Source organism: Panthera uncia, chromosome D4, assembly GCF_023721935.1.
Source record: "Panthera uncia isolate 11264 chromosome D4, Puncia_PCG_1.0, whole genome shotgun sequence".
NCBI lineage: Eukaryota > Metazoa > Chordata > Mammalia > Carnivora > Felidae > Panthera > Panthera uncia.
The window spans coordinates 39938119-39948706 of NC_064807.1; the positions used below are offsets into that span (position 1 = coordinate 39938119).

At 37.4% G+C, this 10588-nt stretch overlaps 1 protein-coding gene across 8 annotated transcripts in view; it reads left to right on the forward strand.

Annotated features, from left to right (window-relative positions):
- The window catches only part of CCDC171 (coiled-coil domain containing 171), a 318123-nt gene that overhangs the window by 229687 nt on the left and 77848 nt on the right, over positions 1-10588 (forward strand). For 6 of the 8 annotated variants that reach the window (XM_049634852.1, XM_049634832.1, XM_049634824.1 and 3 more), the window contains one exon: positions 4595-4726. The exons of 1 other annotated variant lie outside the window; for it this stretch is intronic. In XM_049634852.1, coding sequence (XP_049490809.1) covers positions 4595-4726 — 132 coding nt within the window. Of the gene's footprint in view, positions 1-4594; positions 5004-10588 lie in introns of those variants that run through there. One more of the 8 variants, XM_049634878.1, reaches the window with a different exon arrangement.

Below are 10588 nucleotides of genomic sequence, written 5' to 3' on the forward strand. Positions count from 1 at the left end.
TATATATACATATATACGTATATATGTATATATATACACTATATATATACTATATATAATTATACATATAGTATATATATAATTATATATAGTATATATGTTTTTATGTGGTAAGTTTGTCTGAATTTCTATCTACAATCCTACTACTTTTCCTTGGTGTCCTGTTGGTAAAAACACAGCTAGTACCACATTCCATAAGTGTTTTATTATTATTATTTTTAACTTGGGATATTAGGTCCAAAGAGATTTATAGCTGTGCATAATACAACATGCAGCTTCACATTTTGAGAGTTGAGCAGTTTTTCTTAAAATGGCAAATTTAATCTCATCATTGAGATATTGGGCAGGAATAGCTTTTGTGGTGTTACGGTAGGAGTACAGAAAATCAGAAAACAGATTGGTGGCTTGCTAATCAGAGCAAAAGGAACAGTAAAACATGGATTTTACGAATCACTTCAATCTGGAACTAGATTGTTACAATAAACTAAATATATATTTCATAACAGCATTTTCACTTAGAAAGTTTCATTTATTTTTCTCTGTCTCGTTTCTCTTGTGTCTTATAGCATATATGTCAGAAATACATGCTTTCTAAAAAATTTTTTTTAATTTTTTTTTTTTTTACATTTATTCATTTTTGAGAGACAGAAAGAGACAGCGCACAAGCGGGGGAGGGGCAGAGACAGAGAGAGACATAGAATCTGAAGCAGGTTCCAGGCTCTGAGCTGTCAGCATTGAACCCAACGTGGGGCTCAAACCCACAAACCAGGGGATCATGACCTGAGCCAAAGTTGAACGCCCAACCGACAGCCACCCAGGCGCCCCTAAAAAAATTTTTTTTTAATGTTTATTTATTTTTGACAGAGAGAGAGAGAGAGAGAGAGAGAGAGAGAGAGAGAGACAGAGCATGAGCAGGGGAGGGGCAGAGAGAGAGGGAGACACAGAATCTGAAACAGGCTCCAGGCTTTGAGCTGTCAGCACAGAGCCCGATGCGGGGCTCAAACTCACAGATTATGAGATCATGACCTGAGCCAAAGTCGGACACTCAACCGACTGAGCCACCCAGGTGCCCCGAAATACATGCTTTCTGAAAGTATGTAATAAGAAAGGGAGAAAGCAAACCACTTTTCTAAAAACCATAATCTCAGAATGTAGTAATGTAGGTATGTTTTCTTTATTCTTTGTCAAAATACTATGAAATTGAACAGTTGTATAGAATGTAATAAAAATGTATACAATTTGACAAATGAGATTTATATTGTGAAATTCTATGAAAAAATTCATTATATGTTAAATATGAACTGTTACCCATTTTGAAGTAGAAAAACATTATTATATATATTTTATCACTCACAGCTATAAATAAATCACGGGGAAAAGGATATAGAATCTTAATTAAAGGATGAATAATGATGTGCCATAAACAGAATTAAAGACAGACTTTTGAAATTATAATTTAAAATTAATTTGAAATTTGAAATTAGAATTTAATCTACAGACAGGCGACAATGATTGTTTTCATCTTAGTCCATACTAAAATCTGTATTTTAGAAGGCGAGCCTACTTCTCCTTTTAGGGAAAAAAGTGATTCTTTTGACAGTAAAGAAATTTATTTTAGATTCTCATATTTGAAAGGAATCCTTTCATATCCACTGGGCAGCGTTTCCCAAAGAAATCCCCCTTATCTCTTTTCTGATTTTGTTTACTTTGTTCTCAGGCTGCCTGTTCTATGTTTTTCAGGAACCAATTTAATGCCATACAGGAAGCGTCCTATTCCTTACTGTTGTGGGTTGAATCTCTTTCCCAGTGTCCCTTGCTCACATGCTGAAATTCACACGTGCCTTCTGCCTCCTTCTGAACAGTCTCTCCTTTCCCCCTTGGGGTTTTTCTGTTCCTGGTCACCTTCCCTTCCCGCTTCTCTGCTGTGCACGGCTGTAATTTTATTTGCCCGGCGTCACTGTTTTGCCTTCTCTCAACACGATGCTTTCATTCCCCATACCCCTTCAAATAAAGGAATTCCTAGCCAATCCTTTTTCAAGAGTGAGAAAAAACTTTTTCTAGAAATACTCGGAGAATGTGTTGGATGCCTTCTCTCAAAGTTCTGGCATAATTTAAAAGTGGAAACAACTCTTAAAATTTAGCAGAAATATTTGTGATATTATATTTATGATGTATCACAAGTCACTGTCTCTTGATGGCACTGTCAACGTTCAGCACATAATGTATCACTGAATGAACGTATTAACACGTGCATATCCAAATACTGTCGTAGTTATGATGCCATCAAAATGACTGCATTTTGAGGTTTTTTTTTTTAACCTATCTAATGTAAAGAATGAATTTAATCTTGGAAATTAAATAATGTTGTCGTGAAGATGCTAATTTGATAAGAAGTCACAGTTTTAAATGCCAAATGCCCCGGCTTAATATTGTTCATCAACTTTATTTAGAGACTGTGAAATGTGGCTCCCTGTTCCTGGGGACGTCAGGCTTCACGGCTGATGTCTGGTGCCTGATAATAATCGGGTGAAAGGACCCCCAGTGCTCGAACCGTGTTGTGGATTATACCTACATTGCTTACGGTCCCTCCTCCCCCCCTTTGCCCGTATTAGCAATCTGCTTTTGTACTTTGACTTCCAGGATTTCCCTAGTGAATTTTGTCACAGAAAAAAGAGAATCATCAATATCGCAGTTAAACTTGACTTTCAAAGCTAATAGTATCTCATTTGGGGGCTCAAATTTAATAAATTTTCTTTGATTCTGGGTGAGTTTTTAAACATCAAACAATGAATTGGCCAGGGTGCAGTAAAATATTTAGATCTATTGACTATGGTTCAGAAGGGTAGAAGGCAAAACACCAGTGGTTTGATGTTGATAAATTCTCAGCACCTTAATCCACATTAATGTTTTCTTTTATCTGAGTGCGCACTGGTGACCAAAAAAGAAAAAGCGGGAGAAGGTATCCATAAGTATAAACTGTAAAAATTAAAGAAAATATACTTGTAAAATATGATTTTTTTATGTAAAATAAGTTAAAAGCATTCTCATCCTGACTGAAGACTCTGGAGAATGTTTGTTACAGATAAATACACATTCCGAATTGGGACTCCGCTGTGCATACAGTACTCACACCATTATAAAAATTACCTTACGGTGTATGTTTTCTAGCATACACTTTGACATTCACTTATTGACAGAAAGTCTTCTGCTCAACTTGGGAATATAAAGAGTTTTATAACCATAGATTAGCATGAACGGTTAAAGATGTCATCATATGTTTGTGTGTGTTTACTGGTGTAAGGAGACCCTACGCAGTATGATGGTTCATTCATAAAACAAGAAATAACTCAAACAGGTTTTACAAGCTTCCCAAGTAGAATGGAAAAGCAAAGCAGAGTTTTCTATCATATATTGTCGCCAAGTTACATTTGAAGTCGCTCAGGTAAAAGTAGAGATATAAATATATTTATTTGAGAAATTAGTGCTATTTTTATAGTTTTCCCATTCTTGACCTTTACTACTTCATAAAAAACACTTTTGATCCTGTGGCTTTAAGCTAGTTGTGTAATATTTATCAAATATGTGGTAGCAAAGAGATACGTTTTTAAAACCAAGTCAGGCATAGGGAAAGTTAGAAAATATGCCTGTGTATGAAACCTACTATCATGAAACTATATAATTAAAAATTAGAGCTCACTGATATTATGGAAAACTAAACTGTGGAATTTTTAAAGCTTTTAATAACTTTGGAAATTAAAAATGAAAACAGACCGGTTTTTGAGCATTTTCTTTTATCTATATACAGCATATAGGGAGTAGTTTCTCATTTGTCCAGAAGGTGGCAGTGTAATATCAACTGCATGTGATACCTATATTGGCTAGAGAATTGGTGTTTCTCCTGTATCTGTGATGTTTGTATTGTTGCCTTTCCGAATACTTAAAATATAGTACAAATACCACTGATTTCATTCATTATCTTATTTAGAAGTTGCGTGACTGAGTTGGTTTATATGTATTTAGTCGCTAAGACTCAAGTTTAGTAAGAAGAAAATGGGCAAATAAACCCCTGACTGGTATATTTTTAAGTCTCCTTGTGTGTTGAGTCTATTTGTTTTTATTCCAGGGTACATATTATTGAAGTTTTCTTTTCAAAGACCAGTACCAAATAACTGTCTTGTCTAATATGTATCAGTTAATGCCAGTTAAATTAAACATGTTATTTAAAAAAATGATAATAATTAGGAGATTGCTGTTTGTTTTCGATTTTGTGGATGTTTTTTTCCTCCTTTCTTTTTTCTTTTGAGGGTGGAACGGTGAAAAAATAATTCAAAACCTCTTGATCAGAAGAGCTCCAGTGACTCGTCTTCCCTCCCTCATTTCAAGCAGGAGGATGCTTTTTCTTCTTAACATTCTCCCCCAGCACTCTGAATTAGAGATTTATTTGCAACGAAAAATCAATTAGTCCTAAATTTATTCATGGATTTCAGGTCCAGCGATCAATGCAAGTCCACTCAGTGGGCTCAAGGGGACCCAGTTCATCCCAGTTAATGTGTCTGAAGGGGAATTACCATTGATGCTGTTTTTTTCCCTTTAGGTCAGAGATCAGATCTCGCTGTCACGGACTGCGGCAAGTAGGAATGACTTCACCCTGCAGCTACCCAAACTGCACCTGGAGACCTTTGCAATGGAGGGGCTCAAGGGCGGGCCAGAGGTTGTAGCGTGCCAGGTTAGAGTCTAAATAACATTGTTTGCTACTGAGACGCCTAGAAAAATAAATTGCACTAACTGGAGAGAAGGAAAGCCTCAAAGTATTGTGAATAACTTAAAGGAGATGCAAATAATTCTTCTTAATTTTTCTTCTACCGTGTAACCCTATTTCACAAATAATTGTGTGTTTTTTTCTTTAAAGCCTCAAAATAGCCTGTTAAATAAGCCAGAAAAGTATTTTTTTTTTTTTTTACCAAGGAAAAATGTGTGTTTTATAGCTAAGTACAGTATGTAAAGAACACGCTTCCCTGTCAGCAGAGGACAATAAGACACTAGGCTGTTATCTCTTTAAGCTAGTCTCAATTTGTAGCTCTTATTGTTTTAAATAAATCACTGTAGAGAAAATTATCAGGAGAGATATTTGAAAATTTTCAATGTTAATTCCAAAGTATGGCCAATATTTCTTAGGTAGCAATTTAATTTAAGCAAATGTAGAACCTTACTGGACTTTTTGCACTGAGGAGCATTTCCCCTTGATTTTTAGTTTTAATGAACAACATAATAATATGTGCACATTGGGTTATTTCATTTATAAAACTCAAAGTACCAAATCCTGAAACCTCAAATAATTGTAAAATCAACTTAATAAAGAAATTTTTTTCCAGAGCATACTCCTTTTCAGATGCTGCAGGTATCTTTCTAATCAAGGTTACTATTGTGTTATTGTGGGCATTTTTATTTTTCCTGAGGGTTAGGACAGTTTTTTAGTTGGACGGAACAAAATTCGGTACGTGCTTTATTTGCCTTTTAATGCCCAGTGCCTTTATTAGAAAAACCTATCAACATTGTGTAAACTGTAGGAAGCCTGATATTTCAAAAGAGGCTGTTCTTGTTCAGTAGCATTCTAGAATTTTCAGTGTATTGAAGAGAGAAATATCTCTTAAAACTCAGTTTCTGTTTCGCATTTTGAGGTTTAAAATAAACTTCATCCTTCTTTAGTGTACGACTCTGTGGAATTTTAATTTTGTACAAAATTAATATCAGTCCAAGTGGGGCTCTGGTAATTTTTTTCTCCATGCTCCATACCCTAATTTAATTTGTTATTAGTGCCCAAATTAATGCTTTACAAAGAAAGAATGCTCATTTCTTTCATTAGGTTGTCCACCAATATATTTAAAATATATACGTGATTTAAAACTAAGCATAAAATGTTTTTATTTTCAGTTATAGGCTGGAATACCATACCATTATTTAGTACAAGATTAAGATGTACATTTTAAATTTGATTACCATTATTTATGAATTCATTGCAACCACAAATACAATAATATGATTTGAGATTTTTCTAGTGGCCATAAAATAATCCTGTACTTGGCTATCCTTGATTCAGAATCTCAGAGGGCTCAGGACTTGTCATAATTTACAAATAAAGACTTCCCCCAAACTGTAGATTTTAGTGATTTGGAAAGAGACTGATCCTCAGAATGCCAGTTTTGGGGGAAAAGCACGAACTCTCTATGGTTCTGACATCAGTGAAGAGCCAGAAGGAAATGTAGAGACCCATATTTCAAACTGCCGTCTCTTCCAAGTTCTACTAGAAATACTTACGCACAAGGCCAATACCTAAACACTTGGGCTCGTTTTGCAGTGACGTGCTGGGATGTACACGGCAGGTTAGTCATGAATTGAAGTTCATACTCCATGCGGACAAGAACACGTGACTTGGGCCATAATAGTTTTTCCACAGACACACAGACACAGGCAGGGACACAGACAGACAGACAGACACACAGAATTGTGGTAGGCTTTGGAGTACTTTGAGAAGAAAGGCTCTGTAGTAATTGATGACCTAAATTTTCATATTAATAGCTACCGTGTCAGTGACCACTTACTATGGACGAGGTATCATGCTTAGTTAGTTCTTTAAATACTTCATGCTGTCTAATTCTCACAATGGACCTGTCACATGTGGCGTTATATGTCAAATAATGGCATCATTTGCATTTTACAATTGAAAAGCAACTACAACAGGTAACGCTCCACATCAACGGCAAGTAAGGGGCAGGGCCCGGAGCCTGAATTCAAGTGTAGGTGTTGTTTGACTGCAAAGCCTGAACTGGTAAAATCTGATACTGGAACAAAGTCTAGACACCTGTGTTAAATGGTAAGCTCACAGCCTCTGAGATGTATATAGTGGGATTTTCCTTCCGTTTACAAAATATTCATTATGCATCTATGTAAGATGTAGGTCATAGTTTATGCTGTATTGTGGACAAATTCACAGAGAAAGAAATTTTGCTTTCACTTGACAGGCTAATATTATGGAACACTACTTTTCACCTTTTTGCAGTATGTAAATATGTATATTTATGCTAAGTGTGGTACACACATATTTAGGGATTCAGTGTCCGTTTGGCTTCGTACTCGGTGCTGATGGGGCAGACTGTTCAGAGAGCACATGTCCTTTGATCATGCCGAGGAGAGGATCACTGTGCAGGATGTGGTAGTGTCCAACCATTCGGCCAACCTATACAGCCATCGCTAGAGCAGTAGGAGCTGCCCCCCGTCTGTCTCTTCCAAAATAGGAGGTTCCAAAATGGAAGGAGGAACAGTGAGCACGAGGGAATGGTGAAGAGGCTTACCCTTTCCCCATCGGACCCGGGAGAGCAGGTGACTTATGCTCTCCCCCGGGAGAAAATTCAGTTCAGAAAAATGTAGTCTCTGAGCTCTGCTAGCATTTAGCTTCAATTTTATTGTCCGCAAAAGAAAAAAAAAGGTGTAGTCCTACCAATTTCTCAGGCTTGTAGTAGCATTAAGTGAGGCAATGCATGTCAAGTAGAGAACACAGTGCCTAGCCAAGAGAGCAGGCAGTGTATGGTAGCTATTATGACTGCAGCCACTATGGGACCCTCGTAAAGAGGAAGCTAGCACCAGTGGCTTGTTTTCATTACTTTTATTTTTTATTTTTTTATTAAAATTTTTTTAAGCTTTATTTATTTTTGAGAGAGAGAGGAAGAGAGAGCGAGCGTGAGTGGGGGAGGAGCAGAGAGAGGGAGACACAGAATCTGAAGCAGGCTCCAGGCTCGGAGCTGTCAGCACAGAGCCCGACGCGGGGCTCGAACTCACAAACCGTGAGATCATGACCTGAGCCGAAGTCAGATGCCCAACTGACTGAGCCACCCAGGCGCCCCTGTTTTCATTACTTTTAAGGGTGTGTGTGTTTTACATGGAGGAATGGTTATTTAGGATCTTTTTCTCTCTATCTTTCCATTGGCTTCATATACCCTTCCTTGTTTCTTCAAAAGCTTTAAATAACTTTGATTAATATCAGCATCAGCCCCCTATTTACTTTTCCATGTTACTTGATGTTCCTGTGAGACCATGTCTCCAACGAAACCCTTTGTCTAAGCTCTTATGGCAAGTCCATACTATTGTTACCTGTGCTTTTATCTCCCAAACGATAGTGTTATCAGTCAACCAGAAAAAAATTAAAACACCTAGATTAGACAAGTTAGCTGTAGTTGAAAAGTCCAGTATAATGTGAATGCACAGGACTTTGTCATAAAAAATATGCTATCCATATTTTATAAAGATAATACCGATCACTCATTATCTTATACTTTGAATTTTTTCTCAATAATTAAGCTATGTAATGCATTAAAAATATTTTTATGTTTATTTAGTTTTGGGAGAGAGAGAGAGAGCAGTGGAGGGGGCAGAGGATCCAAAGTGGGCTCTGTGCTGAGAATAGAGAGCTCAGTGCAGGGCTCGAGTTCACGAACCCTGAGATCGTGACCTGAGCCGAAGTCGGACACTTAACTGACTGACCCTCCCCCTCCCCCCCAGTGCCCCTGTAATGCATTTATTATCTGGCAAATATTAGCAGGCATGTAATAAATGTTTGTGTCTCCACCCTCATTCAATAATAAGCAACAAAGAACAATATAAATAGTTGACATTTGTTGAGTACTTATTCTGTACCAGTCACTGTGCTAGCCACTTTACATTTGCTATCTCATTTAATCCCTGCGACAATGGTATGAATAGGTGCTGTGATTTTCTCTCTTTTATAAAGGAAGGAGCTAAAGTTTATTGAGATGCAATAAATTGCTAGAGGTTATGTATCCAGTGAATAGGATCCATTCATGCTTTTTATTTCTGCCTTTTGTAAACCACGGCTTGCTGTGTGTGTGCGTGTGTGTGTGTGTGTGTGTGCGTGCGTCTTAAGATGGTCAAGAGGGAAAAAGAATAAAGGAAGGGTCTGTCTGTAGAATACAGTTTCATTTGTGAGGAAATAGCTGAGAGGATAGAACTGCAAAAGAGGCTAACTGGAAAAGTTACTTACTTTACTTTTTACTTACTTACTGTGTATTTTGGCCTTTCACCTGTGAAGTGAAGATAACAAAAATTTCTGACTCCTAATGTTGGTGTGATGATGAAATGGGTTAGCATATAAAGTGCTCAGAATAGTGACAGGTGCATTGTAAACGCTCAGCGTCTATTAGCTGTCCACTAACACGAAAGCTACATGAGGCCAGGAACTTGGTTTTGTTCGCTGTTGCATAATTCTTTAGGATGAATGCGTGGGGTTGCTGCCTCTAAGGTTACGCACATTCGAAGGCTCTGATATACATTCCTCAAGTGTCCCTGAAAAAGACTTCCAGTTTACTCCTAAATGACCTCTGTTAGGCTTTTAGTTTCCTTCTTAAAAGTTTGGTTCTTTATTTTCCATTACTAAAGGGAAGTGTTATCTCCTTTATATAATTTAGATCTTCCCTGATTTCAGATGCCCGTTGTCACTGGGTTCTTAATTTACAGAGTTGCCAGCATTTAGTCTAAGAGTCTCCATAGTGAGGTATAGAGAATATTTGGTGACTGCTGTTTGTTTCACAGATACTCTTTTTCATTTATTTCTGGGTGCATAGCTGTGCTCTGAGTGTTTGAGATTATTGGAAATCTGACCTTTTTGGTAATGTAATAAGGCGTCAAAAAGATTTTAAGCTTATCTAAAGTTGTTATCCAGGAGAGTGTGTGCAATTCTCTTTAACTTCTAAAATGAAAGTATCTTTTAAATGAAAGAACATAAAATGATTTTAGACTCAGGTGGTGGGGTCGAATGGAATGTTGAAATGCTACCCTCTTCAAAGGTTGGAAGGTACTGTCCAGAGAAGGGAAGAGCTGTTTGTCAGGCAAAAACAATTCGCTGGAAAAATCACAGGGTCCATGTGAGAATAAACACGTTTTGATGAAGAAGGCCATCTTACCTTACCTACCTGCTTGACAGCTGTAGTCTGTAGCTCACAGATTATAAATTGTGCCAGTGAGGACTCTAGATGTCCTAGGTTTGAGGCCTAACCTGAGGATGAACGTAAGAATCAGCGTGTTTGCTCTTGCTGTTGGCACCCACAAGAGTAAATGGCATTTTCTGAGGGAGTTGTCGGAAAACTGTCTGAGGTGAGTTGTCGGAAAAGCATTTTTGTTATTTGCTAGTTAAAAGTTGAGAATCCTTCTCTGAAGATTTGATAATTTCTTCAAAATCTCCTGGTAACTGAGCTGTAAAGCAAGGCTGAATGAAACAAAACAGAATGTTCAGCTGTTAATGTGTGCAGAGGACTGACTTTAAGACTGTGTTGCAAATTGGGATAACAATTAAATAATTAAGTGTGAGCGCTTCAACCTTGACTGTGGTCATTATGAGTTAGACCTCATGGTCTTCGATCTGTTATCTGGTAAGATTTTCGTTCTTGATGGCCCAGAAAACCTAGCGTGTCCATCATTATTGTGCCGTTTGATATTGTTGTTTGCCTTCTCACCCTCCCTCTTTCCCTTCCTCATTCCTTCCCTTCTGGTGCCTGTTTGATTTGCACTTTATTTTTTGGGT